A 21,921-nucleotide genomic window follows, 5' to 3' on the forward strand; every position below is an offset into this window, starting at 1 on the left:
TGTCTTTGTAAAAATTACTCTGGCTGCTGTGTGAACAATGTGAGGAGAAGAGACAAGATTAGCTCAGAGACCAGTTAGTGAGTACCCCTGTCATCCAGGGGGGAGTGATGGCCACCTGGCCCAGGAGGTGGCAGTGGGTGTGCTAAGAAGTGGGTGGACATGGGAGTGCTTCGGGAAGTGACGCCTGCAAAACTTGGTGACCGATTCAGTGCTGGGGGCAAGGAGAAGGAGATGTCAGTAATGACTCCTCAGTTTCTACTTGAGCAACTGAGAGGATGATTGTATTAGTCGGGGTTCTCCAGAAAAACAGAACCCACAGGATGTGAAGAGATTTAGAAGGAATTCGCTCACATGATTATTGAGGCTGGCGAGTACAAATCTGCAGTGTGGGCTGCAGGCTCTAGACCCAGACAGCTGACACTGCATGTGAAGTCCAAAGACGTCTGCTAGAGAATTGTGTACTTGGGGCAGGGTCCATCATTTTAGTCTTGTCAGACCTTCAGCTGGTTGGATGAGGCCCATCCACAATCCACATTATGGAGGGCAATCTGCTTTACTCTACCGATTAAGGTGTTAATCTCATCCAAAAACACCCTTGCAGAAACTCCCAGGATAATGTTTGACCAAATATCTGGGCACCGCATGGCCCAGTCAAGTTGGCACATAAAATTAACCATCACGCCCTAGCTGGTTTGGCTCAATGGATAAAGCATCACCCTGTGGACTGAAGGGTCCCAGATTCTGGCCAAGGGCACATGCCTGGGTTGTGGGCTCGATCCCGGCGGGCAGGAGATAGCCAATCAACGATTCTCTTTCATCATTGATGTTTCTATCTCTCTCTCCCTCTCCCTTCCTCTCTAAAAATCAATAAAATATATATTTTTTTAAAAATTAACCATCACAATGGTGCTGCCAGTTACTGAAATGGGGAGGCAGGCTTGTGGGCAAGGTGATGAGCTCAGAGAAGCACAAGGCTCAGTGGATAGAGGGTGCTATGGCCATGCCCTAGGCATCCCGGGAATCCTGAGCAGTGAGGGCTGGTTCTTCCATCCTAGCAGTCATTCCATCATCAGCTCATGTGTAAGCCTAACACCAAGGCAGCCACTGACGGGACCCAGGAGAAGCAGATGGACGGCACAGCCCCCACCTCAATAGACCATGAGAGTTTCATTAGAGAAGAATGGAATTCAAGGGAAAAGGACCCCACTGGACCCATGAAGGAGACCCTGGAACTGCCCCTTCAAAGCAGCCTCCCACTGTGGCAGCCACAGGGGCTTTGCAGTGGGAGGCCAACCCCAAGACTGGCCGGCGAAATAGCCCCTGGACCTGTGTGCCACATACAAGGCCCTTCAAGATCTGCTTGCCTCTCCAGAGTCACCTTCTCTTACTCCACCTTCTAGGAAAGGACAGCGGGATAAGGAAAATGGTTAAGAGCCTGGGCCTTGTCATAGGCTACCTGGGAGCAAATCTTTGCCCTACCAGTTATGAGCCTCTCTCCCTGGCTAAGTCACTTCACCATTCCCCAGCCCTCTCATCTGTGACGTGGGGGTGATCAAACAAGACAGACTTACGTGTGGTGAGAATTAACTGAAGCAAAGCTTCCTACAGCGCCTGGCACATGGTGAGTAGGCAGTTAAGTGATAACTACTATTATGAGATTATTGCTATTACTTTTATCCTGACTATAGGCTTTAACGTCCAGCAAACCTTGTCAGTGCCTTATTGACTACTTAAGTTCTACGAATTAGTCTTCCCTCCACCTTCCCTCTTCCCTCCAGCCCAGCAGTTCTCAACCTGTGGGTCGCGACCATCGGAAAACACATATAGCATATCAGATATTTACATTACAATTCATAACAGTAGCAAAATTACAGTTATGAAGTAACAACGAAAATAATTTTATGGTTGGGGGTCACCACAACATGAGGAACTGTATTAAAGGGTCGCGGCATTAGGAAGGTTGAGAACCACTGCTCCAGCCTCTCCTGCTGCCCTCCCCAAGAGAGCATGAAGGAGGAAGTGAGAGGGCCTTCTGGCGAGGCAATGCCTTTGGGACCTCTCTCCTGCTAAGTGGCCTTGTTTGCAGGTTTCTTGAGGCTCCGGCCCAATCCTTAATGAGTTGGCAAGAAAAGATTTCTCAGCTCAGTTTGCTGCTCCTGCCAGAGTCCAAAAAAAAATGCTAAGCAGCATCTCCCTGCTCCAAAAGGAAGGAGGGTCACGCTGGGCCTGCGGTGTTAGATAACACCCAGCAGGCTGGGACCCGGGTGGACCTGAGCGCACCTTCCTGCCACCTGCACTGCTGGTAATTGGTCAGGTCTCTCCAAGCAGGCCCTGTTCCCGGTGCTAATGGCCCCACCGCCTGGCACTGCCAACGGCTCTGTGCCCTTCACCCGGTGCTGTCTGCAAGGCTCCCAGAGCTCCCCTCCACCATTTATTCAAAGTTCCTCACGTCCACAGACCCCAGGAGGTAGGCTGGAAGCGGCAGGCTGCACGCCAGAAGCCACCCACCTGCCCTGTTAACTGTCTGGTCTTGTCAGAACTGCTGCATGTGGGAGGGAGGGATGGGCTTGGTGGGGGAGGGCGGAAAGTGGGTCACTATTTTCCTCACACGAAATGGGAGCTGCTCATTCATTCCTCTATTCTTTAGAAGTTTACCGAGCGCCCACTAGATACTGAGTTCTGCATTACTGGCAGATTCACAGCTGAGAGCAAGAGAGACAGGGTTTCCATGCAGGTAGTGTGGCCAGATTTGAATCCAGAAATCACATACTAGTAAGTGAAAGCTTTGTTATGCTCTGCAATCACTGACACAAGATTCAGAGTGACAGCGTATGTCCCACACTATAGGACAAGAGGCCCCCACTATAGGACTGAGTCAGGGGCTGGAGATTGGCCTCTTCAGGATTCCTGGGGAGTCCTTCTGCACATTCAACAATGGAATGCACTTCATGCAGAAACAGAAAGTAACAACTGGCAAAACGGGAGGGTACCGAGAAGGGGAGGGTTGGGAGCATTTTACAGGAAACAGCATACGCAAAGGCCCTGTGTCGCAGACATCATGAGCGCCCAAGGAGCACAGTGGTAGACTCAAGCTGAGCCTGGAAGGGCAGATGGAGTCCCAGAGTCCCAGGGGAGCAGCAGCTCTCAGTGCATGAAGACAACAAACATAAAGGTGAGCATAGGACGCAGCTCACTGCCATCACTGTCGTGACACCCCTGCGCTCTATCTAGCATGAGCCTTTGACACTGTCACACAAAGGCTGAGGGATGTGGTGGTTTCAGGCAGGGATGCAGGGTCCCCACAGGCCATGCTCTAGAGCATAACCGTGTACACACGTGTGAATGCATGTGTGCATGCATGCCAGCCTCCACCTTCATAGACCTAAGTCAGCTGAAAGGGAAGCTGAGAACTCTGAGGCTGGTTGTAGGCCAACCCCCTGAGAAAGGAGTTAGTGGCAAGGCCAGTCAGGTTCTGAGCAGTCACCTCTTCTGTGGGACCTGCCATTGTGTCCGATAAGTTTAAGGAACAGGCCTTGTGAATGTAGAAAGGGCTCACAAGAATGTGCCTGATGACAACTCCGGGAAAGTCAGGGCCCTGAGAGGCAGGATTCTAATCAGGCTGAGCCAGCAGAGGACCTCAGAAAAACTCAAGTCTCCTGAAAGAGCTGGGTGCCATAAAGAGTGACATCTCCATCAATTTCACCTCGGCAAGTGGCAATGGTACAAATAATAGTCACAAAAAATGTTTCCTTCAGAACAACAGCCATGAATATGGATAAAGTCTCAGTGACAAAAGCTTCTTTCAAAGGGGATCGGTTGAGATTTCATTCATTCCTTCAGCTCATCTTTATTAGGTGTTTATAATATCGAGGTCACTAGCATTGTATTCGCATTTTAGAGTCCACATTAGATCATACAACAATATAAACGTGCAAACTGGAGAAAATAAAACAACATGGTTGAATTTCACAGACATCATGAATGAAAAAAGACAGACACAAAAGAAAACACACTGTATGAGTCTATTTATAGGAAACTCAAGAAGAAGCAAAACTAGTCCAATGTGATGGAAGTTAAAACAGTGCGGGGAAGGGCAGGAGAGACTTCCGGGAGCTGGAAATGATCTACATCTTGACATGGGTGGTGATGACACTGGGTATAAAGTTCACCTGAGCTATACATGTAAGATTGTTGCACTGTACACACTTTATGTATATTGCACCACAATAAAAAATAAAAATATAGCCCTGACTGATTTGGCTCAGTGGATAGAGCGTCGGCCTGCGGACCAAAGGGTCCCGGGTTCGATTCCGGTCAAGGGCATGTACCTTGGTTGCGGGCACATCCCCAGTAGGGGGTGTGCAGGAGGCAGCTGATCGATGTTTCTCGCTCATCGATGTTTCTAACTCTCTATCCCTCTCCCTTCCTCTCTGTAAAAAATCAATAAAATATAAAAAGGGAGAGAGGGCGGAGGGGGGGGAGGGGGGAGAGAGAGAGAGAGAGAGAGAGAGATCAATGATAAGAGACATTCACTGATCGGCTGCCTCCTGCCCACCCCCGACTCGGGATCAAGGCCACAACCTAGACATGTTTCCTGACTGGGAATTGAACCGTGACCTTCTGGTTCATAGATCGATGCTCAACCACTGAGCCACGCAGGCCAGGTTAATCATATCTTAAAGAGAGACATCTGGTCACTCCTCGTAGTCCTCAGGCTGGAACCTACACTCTACACCCAAAGTCTAGCTTTTCAGCTTCATTCCCCTCCATCCCACTCTCTGTGTTCCAACCACACAGAAGACCTCACTGTGCCCTGAACATCATTTCTTCTCTTCTCACATCCTGCTCCTTCTATGCCTTGTCTACCTAGCAAATGTCTTCAGTTGAGCACTGAATGGCTATCTGTCAGGCGCTGTACTAGGCTCGCTCCCAAACCTGCTTCAAGCTTCAACTTTATTCATAAACACCTCAGAGAAGCATCTCCCAGGTCCCTGAGCCCCAGCACTTTGTGGATTCCTCCATGACACCCATTCTCATGTTATCACACTCAGCTGTAACCATGGAGACCCTCTCCCCCTCCATACTAGGAATGGCACTGGGCTCTTCCCTCCCTGTATCTCCAGTACCTGGCACTGAAGGAGTGGTCACGCTGGGTGTAATGAAGGAATGACTGGACACATGAAGACTACAGCCTATCACAGGAAGAAAAGAAAAGACAGACATGAGGCTAACGCAAGGCTGAAGGTGACAGACTCCACAAGAGGTGCCAATGGAGGTGAAGCATTAGGAAAAATTCCAAGTTTTGGTGGGCATTAGCTACCTTTTTATTTTATTTCACTCAGTATTACAAGAGAGAGGAACTCAGTTGGGGCCAGCCAGCCACAAACGGAGATGGAAGGGGAGATCATTCTGCTAGGAGCGGTATTTTCTCTCTATGGCCAACAATCTAACTTGACTGGGAGTCTGATACTTTTATGGCCTTGGAGAATAAAAGACAAGGAGGAAAGTTCCCACAGGCAGAGCTGGGACTCCAGCGGACAATGAACACAGGCTTTGTCCCCAGACAGTAAAAGCGGGGGGTCCCAATGCACTAAGCATGAAATGTGTCCTACAGCAGGAAAAGGGAATATTTGCCACCCCAGCCCAGTGTGACCTCTCTCATGGACCAGAGTACACCGCATTTTCCATTTTCTCTTTTCAGCATGGAGTTCCTGCTGGGATTATCCTGTGTCCACAGAGCCACTATGCTGTGATTAGATCACTTTACTTTTAGTCTAAAGACCATCAGATCAAGGGAAGCCTATCTTGATCTGATGGACAGAACTGCGCATCACCAGAGACCCTGGTCTCTGACCCAGATGCAGGACCCAGTGGGACTCTGTGCCCTTGAGGGGAGGGATGCGTGTGCTGTACGGAGGGGAAAGGCACACACAGCTGTTTGGCTCGCCAAAGGAGTTAGCGATAGCAGAGGTTGCCAATAATGGATGCTTCCCTAATGTGATAAGTATATTGATTTCAATTTTTTTAACCTGCCTCAGAGTTAACAGGAAAACACAAGAAGCACTCCCATTAGAGTCTGGAACAAAACAAGAATATCTACCATCACCTTGTTTATTGAACGTACCCCTGAAAATAACTAACCAATGCAATTAATAATAAACAGAAATATATATATATAGTACAAAAAAAATAAAAGTGGAGGTAAAGTGTTCTGTATTTGTAGTTGGTAAGATTAAAAACCAAGAAAAGTCCAAGAGAACTCAATGAAACTCCATTGCAAACAATAAAAAATATTGTAGGTTGAATGGAAACAAAATTAATATAAAGAATTTAACAGTAAGTTAGAAGGTATCACAGAAGAAAATAACTTATTTGTAATAACAAAAAAAGGATAAAACATATAACATGCAAAATCTACACAAAGAAAATTCAAATTGCCCCTGATGCATACAAAAAGGCTTTACATTGATGGGAAGGTATACAATATTCTTAAGTAGGAAATCCCTCATATGGAAAAAAACAGCAAGCAAAAATTTTTTTTAAAAAAATATTGTTTTAAAGCAATGTGAGAGGACTGCCAGATAATAAGATATTACAATATTATAGTAATTAAAATAATATGGTACTGGCACAGGAAAGGGCAAAAAGATCAGAGGAACAAAATTTAAAGCCCAAAAAAGATCTATGAGTAAATGTGAGTGTATATAAATAGATACACATGTAACATATGATAAAGATGATAGTTTGAATAAGTAAAAGATTTTTTTCAACAAAATAATATTGGAAAAACTAAATAACCAGATAGACAGGCCTGCCAATTCCATTTTTTTTTCTAATTTGTTGTGACAGTTTTGTTTTGTTTTTTACTTTACATATGATGGTGTGTGTGTGTTTTTTGCAGTGCAGGTGTTTTTTATTTCTGGTTTTGTTTTATGTAGTCAAATATATTGATCTCTTGTACTATGACTTCTGAGTTTGTGTCATTCTTAGAAGTCTTGCCCACCTTGAGATTAAAACAATTCTCGTATTTTCTCCTAATACTTTATAACTTTACTTTTTTCAGACTTAAACCTTTGATCCATCTGGACCTTATTTCGGTGAAAGATGTGGGGGAAGGCCAAGTTGATTTCTACCATCGTGATTTTACACAGAACCGAGGGGTGTTCAGACAAGAAAAGTGATTCTTCCTTTAGTTCTAGAACAAGATCCTGCTCCCAACTGCAGAGAATGAAGCAGCCTGCACTGGTCAAAGCCATGCTCTTCAGGACGAATAAAATGTGCAGGCCCCGCATGGCCTCCACAGTAAAGGTCAAAGGCAGGCTAAAGGTATGTAGGACCCTGCTGTGCTTTTCACCCCAATCTCCCTCTGGCTCGTTCCCTTCTCAGAGCACCCTCATGATCTGGGATGAAATACCTGTGCTACCTGGGATTCACCCTTTACCACATTCATTGCCTGGCTAACTCACTTTTCAAATTACCCCTGGGCTGCCTTGCCTTACACACACACACACACACACACACACACACACACACACACACACACACACACACACACACACACACACACACATTCCCCACACACATCCCTCCCTCTGGGCCACCGTACATGTCCTCAGACCCCTCCACACAACCACTGCCGAAGCAGAAACCACATTCCCTACTGTGCTGTTCGCTGGTGTGTATCTTCCCTGCTGGACTCCAAGCAAATGTGCCTGCTGCTTCTGCGACCCCCCACCTAGTGCAGAAGGATGCTGACAGAAATGACCCCCCACTGAGTGGAGGTCTTCCAACCCGCTCCATTAGTATTTTTCTAGGGCCAAGAATGGGGAAATCATCAAGAATTGTTCCTATCAGCAGTATACGTCCAAAGAAAATGCAAATTACTGATGCTTAATTACTAACAGAGCGGATCATTTTAGCCAGCCATTCTGGCAGACATTAACATGGTAGTCTTTTGCAAAAATGGTCCAAATTATTCTCATCTCTACATTCGTACTCTTTTCGATATGATTTTGCAGTACCTCCCATCCTTGTCCCTGAGTCTGACCTTGAGACTTGCTTCGGCCAAGTGTAGCAGAAGAGATATTGATCCTGTCCCAAGGTCAGGTCTTAAGGGTCCTTACATGTTCTTTGCTTGTTTTCTCGGAATTACATCCACCCATGTGAAAAGTCTGGGCTGGCTTTCCGGAGGATGACAGATACACAGTCAAGTCACCCCCATCATGCCAGGTAGCTTTCCTCTTTGGCTTTGATGGCAATATATGGTGTGGAAGAGAGAAGACTGTACAAGGAAAAGGAAGTCCATCCCAAGTCAACAAACATCTGTGGCTCAGATGCTCTGAGTTGAGCACTCCGCTGAAGATGGCCAAGGGATACAGTCTGTGCTCCTTGGCCAGACCCATGAGCCCTCCCCGTCTGGCCCCATCTGACTCCCTGGCCTTTTTCCCTCTTATTCCCCCAACACACTCTCACTTCTGGCATCTTGAGCTACTCACGGTGTCCTCGGCCTCTAGTCATCTCGATGCCTCCCTCTCTCCACGCCAGCTAGCCCTTCATCCCACCGGGGATGCCTTCCCTTTTAGATCCGGAAAACTCCTACTCATCCTTCAGTGCCCAAACCAAGCATTTTGAGAAAACAAAAGCATCCCTGAGAACTTTCAGCTAAGAGTTGGCCTGGTTGCTACCAGCGAGGCATTGATGTTCCCCTGATGAAATAAACAATTTCAGTGGAGAACTCCAACGAGACAACACCACCACTCCAAAGCCATCCCTGCACAGAGATACACACACAGACACTGCGCAGCCACAGGGATGACCAAGCATGCTGTCCCTCGGCTCAAATGAGTCTCTGTGGCTTCTTTCCTAATGACATCTCCAACCCCACGCCATCCCTCCCACCTCCTAGACTAAAAGCATTCAGAGACCCAGTTACCCAAGTACCCCGCTTTCCAACAACACTGATCCAGAAGAGACCCCCACTGCCTTGTACTCAAACCGTGAAACAGCCTGCATCCTCCATGAAGCCCTCAGAAGTGCCTCTTACCTGGATCATCCGAGCGTTCCCCTTTCGTGCAGCAAGTTACAAACCCAAGTGTAATGACCTGCACGTTCCTGGTGGCCTTGGGCGGGTGGTCTTTGGAGGTTTCTTTCGCTCCGACGTTCTCCAATCCAGCAGAGCAAAACTTCTCTCTCACATGTTTCCACGTTCCCTGGGCAACCGCCCAGCCTCCTTGAATCCCATTGGGAACAACACTCTGGGGCCACCTTGATTCCTCTCTATTGTCCCTCTCCATAAAATGGCCCCCTCCCTCTCCCCATAAGACCGCTTATTCCCTGGTGGCAGGGCTCATGCCATCCCCAGCAGCAAGTCTGGACCTAGGATGTCTGTGGAATGAATACCCCAAACGCCACACCACGAAGCAGCTGGCTAGGCCTCCGAGCGGCTCCATAGCAAGCACCACGCCGTCCCTAACTCTCCCTCCCTCGCAGCCCAGGCCTCGCGGGAGCCACAGGAAGGGACTATTAGAAAGTGGCTTTTCATCAGCACTTCCCACACCACTCCTCGTTGTTGCCTGATGAGCTGTTCGGAAACTGGCTCGGTTGCCATCACTGCGGATCATCCAGGAGGCCACCTCGGTGGCACTGGCGTCCCCTGACAGTGCTCAGCCACTTGATGGAGCTCGGATGCCTGCACCTGCAGGCAAATAACGGGCACAAGGTAATGAGTTGATAACATCGGAACCCTCCACCGGCGGGTAGGGGGAGGGGGGGGGCAGTCCTCAGGCCTCAGTCGCCTCCATAAAACACCTGTGAGCAGGAGCCGAGCTGGTTCCTGTTTCACCTGCGCTGGGAGCAGCTTTGGGAGCAGCCCCGATGGAGACGAGCGGCCTGCAGGGGCCCCTCTGTTCCTGGTCCAGGTTAGAGGCATTGGCATCCGCTGGCATCCACTCCGCCAGGACGGGCCCCAGCAGCCCAGCCTCAAAGGGTCTGGAAGAACCTGCGGGGCTCCAACCCGGGAACGTGTGGTTTCTCTCAGCCTCGCTGAACGTGGAGCGCATCGTTTTCTAAGAGGTTGGTGTTCCCCTCTCTCTAAAATGGCTCCCTGGATGACAAGGGCGGTGCACATACCATTCACTCACCAGTTTGAAATGCAAACTTCCCCCTGGCCAGGTAGCTCCGTGGGTTAGAGCATCGTCGTGATACACCAAGGTGATGGGTTCGATACCTGGTCACGGTGCATATAAGCAACCAATGAATGCCTAAGTGGAACAACAAATCGATGCCTCTCTCTCTCTCTCTCTCTCTCTCTCTCTCTCATCAATAAAAAGTGTTTAAAAATACAAACTGCACCTTCTACTCCCGTCCCCTGGCTCACCCCTGCAGCACCAGCCCCACCCAGCACCTGGCTCTCCTCAGAGAGGAATTAGGGCCACAGACAACCCACAGGAAACAGCGCCCCGCCCGGCCCCCTGAAAGGAGAAGACAGAGCTTTCCTTGCCGTCTCCTTTTCCATAGTCGAGGTTGAGGTTGAAATATAACAAAATGGCCCCTTTTTTCATCAAAAATTATTTCTGCCAGCCACAGGGAGGGTTTCAAACCAGACGCCGCCTCTCAATAGTTTAAGAAACATGTGACCCGAAGCATCACCTCAATTTTTTCGCCCAGAACGCGGGGTGCTTTTATCTGACCCCAATATCAAAGGGACGGTATGAGAGACATTCGTACCATATCTTTAAGGTGCTTGTGGTTTCTCAGAGAGAGAGAGAGAGAGAGAGAGAGAGAGAGAATGTCCCGTGAGGGGAGACTCTATAGGAAGTGTCGGCATGTTCAAAAATGAATGAGACCAGTTCCCTGACCACAGGCTGAAGCCGACCTTGCAGTGTCAGTCCCAGGACCGACCCTGGCTGCGGGGCGCAGTCAGGAGTCCTGCCGAGCTCTGCGCCCCGACCCACCCCGCACTCGGGGGCACACCTCATCCTGAAGCTGGTCACAGCACGGTGGCCGCCCAGGCGCCAGAGAGGAGGGCCAGTCCTCCTGCCCCACCCACTGCCCCACCCCAGCCTCCCTGGGCCCATCATCATCTCCAACGACTCCATCGCCATTCCTGCACCCAGACTGCCAGCAACTACCTGCCATCACTCCACCAGCACCCATCGCCATCTCCAACGACCCCTACCATCCCCCCCCACCACAACCCCTCCCCCCGACCCATGTTGGAAAACTGGGCCCATACACGGAGGTCAGGGAGCAGCCACTCCAGTTGGCAGGTGGCAGGTCTCACCAGCAAGGAAACCTACTCAAGAGGGTTGTCCGGGGCCGTCACAAGGCGAGTGGATCCACACCGTCCACCAGGATCTTAAAGCTCAGATAGAGGCTTGAACCGGGCCTGGTCACGTATTCCCCACAGAGGTCTCACCAGCACGGGACTCCCTCCTTGAACCTGACTCCCACTGTGGGCACGGTGGGCAGAATGTACATTCGAGCACAAGGGGGGGTGGGGGGCGGGTGAGGAGCCTGCAGCTGCCAGGCCCAGCTCCTCCAGGACTAACCGGAAGCACATGCTCTCAGTGACTTCCCCCAGCACCCCGTCACCACACCGCCCCCCATCCCTTTCTCACCAGGCATGTTGAGGGACAGGGCCCAGGGACATGAGCCCGCTGGTCCAGCCGGACTAGCACACTTAGGTTTGTCATCAGAGAACACTTCACAAGCTGCCTCGGGCAATCACAACAGCCATCCAAGCTCAGCCTTTTGAGAGCTTCCTCTGTGCCGGGGGCCATGCTAAATGCTCTTCCTGTGTTAACTCATAACCTTCTGCAGAAAGTGCCATCCTGCACCTTTTTTAAATACGGGGACAGGGACGCTGAAGCACAGAGGGGCCGCGTAATTAGCTTCAGGTCTTGTGGTCATTAGGTGTCAGATCTGGGACTTCGCCCAGGCCATCCCGAGTTTGTCACACCGTCACCTCACGAAATAAATCCGCGGCACTTTAATGAAGAGCATGAAGCTCACCCGGGTATCGGGGGTGCCTGGCTGCTGCTAACTGCCTGCCCCGTGGACACCACAGGCCCAAGGAGCAAAGCGAGGACCCTCAACAGCAATAGCCAGGAATGGTGCTGACTGTGTACACGCTTTGCTTTCTGAATCCCCACAATAATTTCATGAGGTAGGGAGTATGACGCCCGTTTTATAGATGAGGAAACTGAGACTCAACTTGCTTGATCAACAACCTGCCTGATGGTCATGCGGTAGACATACCCCAAAAGACCCTATGCAGAGTAGTCATGTTTATCCAACATGTGCCAAGCGTTCTGTGAGGCATTCATACATGAGTGAAGGAATGAGTGAATGAAAGAAAGAGAGGCAGGGAGGGCGGGAGGGAGGGAGGGAAGAAAAGAAAAAAGAAAGGACAGTGTTACTCATAATTAAAATTGCAAAAACAACAGCAACGATCATTAAAGGTCAGAGAAGCAGACAGGGTAACAGATGTTAATTTGAGAGTCAGTGGGTAGGGCTGCACCCAGCACTGGATACCCAGTGGAAGTGACCCCTCCCACACAGCATTTCCCTGCCCTTCCTTCCGCCTGACCTACTTCAGGGCGAGCAGCGAGGTTTGCAGAGCTGGGCCTGGGTTGGATGCTGACTTGTCAAAATGGCTGCTGCCTTTAGCAATTAGACACTCTAAGACCTCTATTCTGAGTCCTTAAATATATACAGTGACCTGTGTGCTGATGTGGCCAAAGGACAAGGTGCGTGTGAAATTGTTCCCATTAAAATCAGCCCTGGGGGCAAACACTGCAGAGCCAAGTGCAGGCCTGGCTGGGTCCTGGGTTTTTATTATAGGATCACATCCTTCCTCTGCCTGTAAAGTTCTACTCTCCCGCCCTCCTCCCCTCTCCCACTCCCAAACACACCTTCTTCTAACCGCCTTTAATTAAGGGAAAACCTTCAGCTAGGTTCCCACCCTAAAGGAGGGTCTGTTCCTATCAGAATATCAAATCGAGTGTACTCTCTGCTTCACAAGGTATGCTTTTGTTTGGGGGTTTGGGGGACAGGAAATGCGCTGTGGGCCCTAAGAGTTCTCTCGCGCCTGGGAGACTCACTGTTTTGTTTCACAGCTTCCTCGATTCACAATGCAAGGATGCTTCAGCTCTTGGCAGGGAATCAGATACAGAGCCTCTTCACAGGGCGCCCATGACATTGCTAAAGGTAAAAAAGAAAACTTGAACCAATTTTAGAACAAGAGTTGAGAGGGAAGAAGAAAAAGCCCTGCTGTGATCTTTGAAAACATTCGTTGGGAAATAGTGCCCTCTTGTGGTCTAACTGGAAATTGCCACTCTTCCCCAGAAAGTTTTCATGAATAAAACTGGGGGTTAATAAAACTTTTTGTGCCGTGAACCACATTGGCAGTCAGGTAGAGCCTGTGTATTTTACGGAGAGCCAATTCTATTCGTGTTTAAGCATCTAGAGGGGCCAGTCCTTCAGGCATTGCCCCATCCTGAGGACGGATTGTTACCTGTTTCACCAACGAGAATATGGAGGTGGACAGCGGGCATGTCTTGCTCAGAATCACACAGCTGCTCCGGGCGAGGCCAGAACTGGGGCCCAGGTCAGGCTGCCTCTAACAACCCACTAAAGATGAGTAGGTCTCGGCACCGCCTGCCAGAATCTGAAAAGTTTATGCCGAGGCCTTAACGTGGTCCTGTTACGTATCCCGTCCAGAGAGCCTCAACACCTACTTTTCAAGGTTCCGACCTTGAAACTGGTTCCTAGTGAGAATGGTGGGCCAAGAGACATTCCAAGGACAGGGGAGTGGGAGTGGGTGTAGGGGGGGAGGAGGGGCTCCAATTTCCTGGATGGAGTCCCTGGTGTGTAAGTGGTCAGGTCCTCTCACTGCCCTACTCCAGCAGGCCATCCCTTGTGAGTGGCTCTTACGATCTCAGCCCCCCTCTTCCACAACATGCACTAAAGCATTAATTAGCAAGAGGTTTCATTTGCAGGAAGGCAGATACCACAGAACTACAGGCACAGATTAAGGGAACATGAATGCAGCGCTGCCATCAGACCACGCGTGCAGATGTGCACAGCATGAACATTGCGCTATCCCAGACGGCCCAGTGCAGCAGGTGGCTGCAAATTGAAGCTGACCAACCCACGCACACAAGCAATATCCATTTCTTTACTTATTGAGGTCATTTGTTTCTGACGCTAAAGCCCATCCCACGCAGGGTGATAAAAAAAAAACCTCAGACTCGCCTGGCCAGAGTGGTTGATTCCCAGGTCAGAGCACATGCCCAGGCTGCAGGCTCGATCCCTAGTGGGGGCATGCAGGAGGCAGCCAATCAATGGATCTCTCTCATCATTGATGTTTCTCTCTCTCCCTCTCAAATCAATAGAAATATATATTTAAAAAAAAACAAAAACAAACAAAAAAAACCTCAGATTCACACATTGCTGGCTCCCCAAGCCAGGTCCTGAGTCAGTTTCATGCTGCCCACCTAATGGTCCCTTCAGCTATGGAAGCCCCGCCTTGCTGGGAGCGTGCCACCATCCCTCTATACCGAAAAGCTATCCCCTCCGAGATTTTGTCACGTCCTTCAAACCCTGGCCCCAGGCTCCAGCTTCTGCTCCCCGACCTAGCACCACCACCTGAGGCAGGAACAAGCAAGGGGTCTCGAGCCGGAGCTGAAAAAGGGAGAAAAACATGGAGAACTCCCTGCCACAAATCCACATCTTAATATACTATCACCTTCAAATCAACTGTCAGTTCAATTGTTTTCTTTCCTGGAATATAAATCCTTGAGAGCACATGTGGGGGCAGGTTGGAGGGGGGGTGATGGCTGGGAGCAACTAATCAATGTTGCTCTCTCACACCAATGTTTCTCTCTCTCTCTCTCTCTCTCGCTCTCTCTCTCTCAAATCAGTATAAACATATTCTGGGGTGAGGATTTTTTTAATGATTTAACTATGCCCAACTTTTCTATATTTAAAGTATAAATAATAAGAATTCGGACTTCATTCTTGGAGTTAGCTTATTCACCCTGAACTGTTGAAAGGGATACAAAATCAACAATTTAGGACAAATTGTGCATTCTAAGCTACATAAAACAGTTGCAGCTGACCTTAGCACATGGGAGAAGGAGGAAGAAAATATGTTTTAAAAGATAAACGCGTTTCACCACCCCCTCCACTGCTCAATTAACATAAACTTGTCAAACATTTTCAAAAAATCAACCCAGAAAATGACACTTGAAATTAGTCATCTGAAAAAACTGAGGGAAAATCATAACGAAAAACATGGTCCATCCATGATAAATCATAGGGTGGACAGCTATTAGGAAAACATTTAAACATTGTCTGCGTTTTATAGTATCATGCATTTAGTCAAAGTGGCTATTATTTTTTTATTCCCAACCCACCATTTGTTAAAGAAATTACAGAAACTATAGAGCTGAAGAATAAGGACTTTAAATAAGAATTCATACTGCAAGGAAGTAAGAATCTTTCAACTTTTATTTCCAGGATAAATTCATCTGGAACCTCTTTGTTTCTTTACAATTTTCCCCCTAAGAGAAATGAATACAATAAAAATATAATCCAACTACCAGCAATGTTTGTAACCAGAAAAGAATCTAAAATCTCTGGTGTGATAATATAGGATTTTTTAAAAATATAAACTTCATACCAGAAATAAAGCCTGAATATTCTCTTTTTCTTTAAAAATAGAATTTTTCCTTCTTTGCTCTTCCATGTAAATCTTATAATCACCATTTAGTTTTAAAGTCTACATTTAAACTAGTAATAACAATACTATAGCAGTTTTTTCCTACTTTGTATCCTGTTCCGTGAATCAACTAGGAATTGCAGTCGTTTAAAAAAAAAAAAAAAAAAAAAAGATGCCACTAGGTTAATAGCAAGATTCTTCAAGATATACTGATAAAAAAAAAAAAATTCCCACTAGCAAACTAAAACCTACTTAACAAGTTGCATTGTACAAAGCACTTTTGCAAACTGTAAAGCTCTCATGGAAAACTTTTTACAAAATGTGTTGGACTAGAAAGGCTAGTTCAACACTGGGATAGAAGGTCAGGGACAGAAGGCTGTGAAATCTTGGTTTTGTTCTGTAACATTTAGATTTGGGGGGGGGGGGGAGATTAAACACTGCAAAGCTGGGGGTACGGGTACATGGTTATATCACAAGGACTGAATGGTCTGCAGTGATGTATGAGTATTTTTCTTAACTGAGAATAGAGAGCAAGGGGCAGAGTAACAGCCCGGTACTTTACACGAGACTGAGAGATCAGACCAGCCGTCTGCGACTAAGAAAAAGAAATGTTAGTGTTTAGTGGCTCTCTATCCAGAGCTCCATCACTGGAAGGATAATCCATTCTGAAACAGTGTTCCAAAGTCGAACCTAAATGGACTGGGAATGGTTTCCCAAAAGATCATCAAAAAGTCTAATTATAAACACAGGTATTAACATACCTGAACTAGAGAGACACTCTCCTATCGCCAAAACAGCATTATCCGGGACACCTTTTTCAGGGATTTTGTAGGATATTGGAAGCTAAGCAAAGGATAAAAAAGTTTGATAAAAATGAGCCCAATGAAGGCTTCATTCTTGTTTGCTAGAATGCAAAATGGACCTCAGAGAAACGTCTTTCCATGAGCCATCAGGATGACAGCAGACAGGCGGATGGAGGCCTGCCGACCCTTGGTCATCGGCACCTAGACACAGACGGCCAAAAGAAGCATCCTCGATTACCTAAGGGGTGAGCGGACAGGAGGAATGGTGCTAGGCTGCCAAGCGGCTCGGGCATGCTGGAAGAGGCTGGCACCAGCGCTGGGCCCCCTCTCCTAGAATGTTTTAACCATCTTCCCGTGGCGCTCTGGGAGCAGGCCTAGCTTAGCACGGGAAATGGGCTAAAGGCCTGATAACTTCTCTTTTGGCCTTTGGATGCACTTACTCTTTCTTCAGCACCATCTTTCCCCAAGAGAATATTCAGGCCAACTTTGTTTTTGTTTTTTTCTGCATTAGCAAGAGTTATAAACTAGCAATTTGGAATACCCCTCTCACGGAGTATCTTATGTTAGTATATGACACCTTGAGTAGTAAGAATGTATAACTTAAATGTCATTTACACAAGAGTCAAACAAGCCATGTCACACTTGATGATTCCACATTAATAAAACTTAGCTTTGATATGTAAAAACCTATCTTTTGCCAAGGTTTTAACTACTGGACTTTAAACCAACTGTAATATTCCATGTAAAGGTAATTTATATTGCAGTAACATGCCTTCATGTTTTCTACATACAACAAAGTAAGATTTTGAAATATACAAATATTTTAAAACCAATTCACTCTCTTTTACAATCACACCTTCAGTCCAACATTTAAAATATAAACCCAAACTGCCAATGAAAACCACAGTGTACCAAGTGACAGTACCATTTAAATGAAACAGTAAGGCAAGAAAATGTAGGCATTAAAACTTAAAAAATAAGCATAAACTAATCCATTGGAAAACTGCTCATATGCCTGATGTGTTCAGAAATGAATCTCACGCAGAACAGATCCCACTGTGATATCAAACAACTCATTCCTTTCTCATTTTCTCATTCCATGAAGCATGGCTCACTACTTTTACTGAGGTTTATACAGTGATTAGTTATCTTTAACAGCAGAGATTAATATTAAATACACAGCCTATTCCAGAATTGGCATATGCTCCCAACAACTGTTTTGTGTGCTCCCTGAATTATAAAATAGTCCAATCTTTAGGAGCATAAAAATGAAAGGGCTTAAATCTACTCACATACATTGTGCATTAAATGTTACCAAGTTAAGACAGTAAGGTGGAAAAAAGAAGGGTACAGTAAATTTTCTTTAAACAATCCCATTTATATAGACAGTATTGTAAATAATGTATTTTAACCAGGTTATAAAAAAAATAATTACCAGAATTTGTACCAATTTCTTGAAGAAATTAATAAAACATTAAATATACATATTTATTTGTGTATTTATTTGAAGAATCTTTGGTACCAATTGTGTTCCTTCCACATTATAGGACTTTTCAAAATAAATTTCAAAATTAATATATTAATCAGCACATGAAAGATAAACTATGATACTTTTCATTTTCCCATAAAATGTACTTGAACCTGACTATTAACCTGCACTAATCATGCACTTAAACACAGTATCTGTTTAACTCATGTACATATAAAATAAGACTAATACTACAAAGAAATTAGACAGTAATGAGAATCAATGACAAAACATAACAATAAAAACTGTTCTTAAGTAATTTATTTTTAAATTATAAGATTACAATGCTTTGATTATGCAAAATAGCATAATGGAAATTAAACCAAATCAATAAACCAAAAGAGAAAGAAAACTTGGTTTTCTTGAATATCAGTATTTAAACCATCACTGTACGTATCTGGTAACCCAATCACAGCTTCTGTAGACATAAGTATATTTATTTCAAAGGTTTCTCTTGTGGGTTTAATTTTTTATTTTCAACTTTTATGAACTGTAATATAATTTATTTCAAATCCTAGTATACCTAGTGTTTATACTGCAACAGCAGCAAATCTCACATGTGCAATCAAATGTGGAACTGGGGCACAGCTTTCCAGTTTGTAGCCGAAGACAGAAATTATACACTGCATTCAGAGTAGAGTGCATTATATTAACCAGAGCATGGAGTTTAGTACACTTATTGCAGATTAGTATTCTTTCCCTTTGAACTGAACCAGCTGAGCTTCTGAGCAGACATATTACTGCTGTGGATAGTAAGGCTGCTGTGGGGGCTGAGGGAAGGGGTATGAAGGCTGCTGGGGTCCTGGGAACGGAGCCTGTCCAGGGTTCTGATGATACACTGGCGGATATGGCATATTGTACTGGCCGTACGCATAAGGGTTATAGCCCATGGGCATGGGCATTTGGCAATACCTGATGGGAAGAAGAAAAGAATTGGATTGATAAATCAAATACGAAAAAAACGAAACATACTATAATTATTCTAATACCAGTTTTTCCAAGAAAGTCATTTGTCTCCATTTCTCAGTCTATTAGAGAACAGTGGAGAGAAGAAAACAGCTGTTTCACGGTACCTGTTAGAGAAAAGTGTTCCTAATCCTGTTATTAATTGAAATGAAAGAATATCAAGTTCACTGTAATGCATATAAATTTACTATTTGTAAAAATTCTTAATAGTGGAAAGACAGAATGGACTTAACGTTTGAAGTACACTTAAAAAATAGTCAAATGTCTTGATTTTTAACTAATTATCACAAAGAAAGCAGATCTTTAAGAAAATACATTCCATAATTACATAAATTTCTGCTCAACAGTTTATCAATATGCAAAGATTTCAAAGTACAGGAATATAAATAAGGTCGTATCAGTCTGGCTCACGCTAAGCTCAGAAAAGGCACTTGTTTATCACCTAAATAAATAAGATCAAGGAAACATATTCTGAATTCCATACAGAAGAGATTTGATATAAACCCAGTATGTAAAAACTAAAAACATAAATATGCTTGGAAATGGCTATCCCAACTACTCAAGTAAGTGACTATAACATTATTTTTACTTCGCATGAGCTGACAATGTAGATTATTCATTTATGACACATCCATTCAGAGAAGCGACAACCCTGTTTTTAACAGGTTAACCAGAGCAGTAGATTAGCTGATTCACTGGGATAAACACAGTTTCCGCCTTACCCGGGATATCCTGGATAGGTGGGGTAGGGGGGCCCCTGGGCCTGTGGAAGGGGAGCTGAGCCAGGAGTCTGGGATGCAGCAGGTGCAGGAGTCCCAGTCACTGCGGGAGCTGAGGCAGCAGCAGCAGGTGCTCGATTTGCTGGAAACGTAGGAGGTGGAGGCCGGGCTGGGGGCTGAGGCTTACTAGGCTATAAGGAAAAGTCAGCATTAACTACAAAATGTTTCATGTTTCTTTCAAATTGCTATCAATTAAAATAAATGAGGGGGCATGAGAGAAACTCTACAGATTCCAATTAGATATACTTGTAATTCCCATTCTTAAGTGTTGGCTTATTACTCTAGAAATGTATCATAGTTGAGGAATAATTCTCCAATTTGTTGTTTGTTTGTTTAATCCTCACCTGAGGATATTTTTCCATTGTTTTTGTTTTTTTTTAGAGAGAGGGAAAGACAGAAATATCGATGTGAGAGAAACACACCGACTGATTGCCTCCTGCACAAGCCCCAACCAGGGCCCAGGCTGGGGAGGAGCCTGCAACCCAGGTACATGCCCTTGACCAGAATCAAACCTGGGACCCTTCTGTCCGCAGGCTGACGCTCTATCCACTGAGCTAAACAGGCTAGGGCTAATTCTCCAATTTGTGGATCCTCGGTAGCCACTGCTCTTTTCCTGATGCCCAATATTTAATCATTTACTGCTCACTGCTTCTCCCAATGATTAGACAACTGAGGTGGGAGGAAGAAGCAGGTTAGGTACAGTTTATTATTGTAATCTCATCCTGATCCCAACATATTATGAAATTTTTTAAAGACCAGAACACTTAAAAGAATAGTATAATACACATGTAAGTTCTAATATTCTCCTATATAATCATAGGACCACTTCACCCTAAGAAAATTAACTCTTACTCCCTAATATCATCAAGTATCCACTCCACATTTAAGTTTTCCTACTTATCACCAAAAGAAGCTCTTACATGTATTTTTATGGATCCAATCAAGATTCATGTATTGCACTTGGTTATTATGAATCTTTCCGCTCTTTCAACCTAAAACAAGCCCTCTGCCTATTTTTTTTTTCTTTCTATGACATCCCCTTTTAGAAAAGATGGTTCTAAAGACTTGATTAGATTCAAGTTAAAGATTTTTTTGGCAAGAATTCTTCACACTGCAAAACATCACGTTGGTCACCTGATCAAAATGGTGACAACAGATTTATCCAACATGAAGTCTGTTCCATCCTTTACAGCAAGCAAGCTGTCACTAATGTAAACTTCCATGTACAAATGTTTGCTTACTGACCGCAATGGTTCTTGGCGCTGGAGTTGGAGGAGTGGGGGCAGATCCTCCTGCTGGAGAGGACTGATAGGCAGGTGTAGGAATTGAAGGAGCACTAGGTTCTCTGGCAATGCTTTGCTGCAAGTCCCTTATTAAAGACAAGTGTTAGAAATTAACACAATAAAAGAAAATCCAACACACATAAAATATCAGGTGCTTTTCTTTTCTTCATACATGAAACACAGAAAATAGATTCAAAACAATGATGCTATTTTAAAACATGCTACGTTTATGTTCTTGACTAGAACTACCTTAAATCTTCTTTCTCCCTCCTATTTAATAAAATGAAATTAGTTCTTACGCTACTTCTGAAGCCTAGGAAAAAAGGAAAACTCTCAGAGATCATAGTTACAGCTAGAATAAGGAAGATGTCAAACTGGGCAAGTGGTCCTAAACGACTGCCCTCTCTTTTCTTTTAATATATTTTTATTAATATCAGAGAGGAAGGGAGAGGGAGAGATAGAAACATTAATAATGAGAGAGAATCATTGATCAGCTGCCTCCTGCACACCCCCAACTGGGGATCAAGCCTGAGACTCGGGCATGTGTCCTTGATCAGAATCGAACCCAGGACCCTTCAGTCTGCAGGCTGATGCTCTATCCACTGAGCCAAACCAGCTAGAGCTTCTGCCCAGTCTTAGTAAGAGGTCATCCTCTAGATGAGAAACTCCTAACATAATAACCAGAAAATTACAGCAGCTCATAGTCACCTCATAATCATCTCGCTAATATTTTAATCACTATTTACAGAAACCATAACAACAGGTGAGAAAGCTAATCTATTCAAACCATTTTATAAATTTCTTAATAAATACTTTCTAAAGATATTCAAAAAAAGTA

At 45.4% G+C, this 21,921-nt stretch overlaps 1 protein-coding gene across 1 annotated transcript in view; it reads right to left on the minus strand.

Annotated features, from left to right (window-relative positions):
* Nucleotides 1-15,885: 15,885 nt before the first annotated feature.
* PDCD6IP (programmed cell death 6 interacting protein) overlaps nucleotides 15,886-21,921 on the minus strand; it is a 39,277-nt gene continuing 33,241 nt past the window's right edge. Inside the window, exons 15-17 of the mRNA XM_014548424.1 lie at nucleotides 21,046-21,169; nucleotides 19,744-19,931; nucleotides 15,886-18,967 (exon numbers count right to left, since the gene is read on the minus strand). Coding sequence (XP_014403910.1) covers nucleotides 18,793-18,967; nucleotides 19,744-19,931; nucleotides 21,046-21,169 — 487 coding nt within the window. The 3' untranslated portion in view covers nucleotides 15,886-18,792. The remainder of the gene's footprint in view (nucleotides 18,968-19,743; nucleotides 19,932-21,045; nucleotides 21,170-21,921) is intronic.

The sequence above is a fragment of the Myotis brandtii genome, unplaced genomic scaffold (genome assembly GCF_000412655.1).
Source record: "Myotis brandtii unplaced genomic scaffold, ASM41265v1 scaffold506, whole genome shotgun sequence".
Classification (NCBI taxonomy): Eukaryota; Metazoa; Chordata; class Mammalia; order Chiroptera; family Vespertilionidae; genus Myotis; species Myotis brandtii.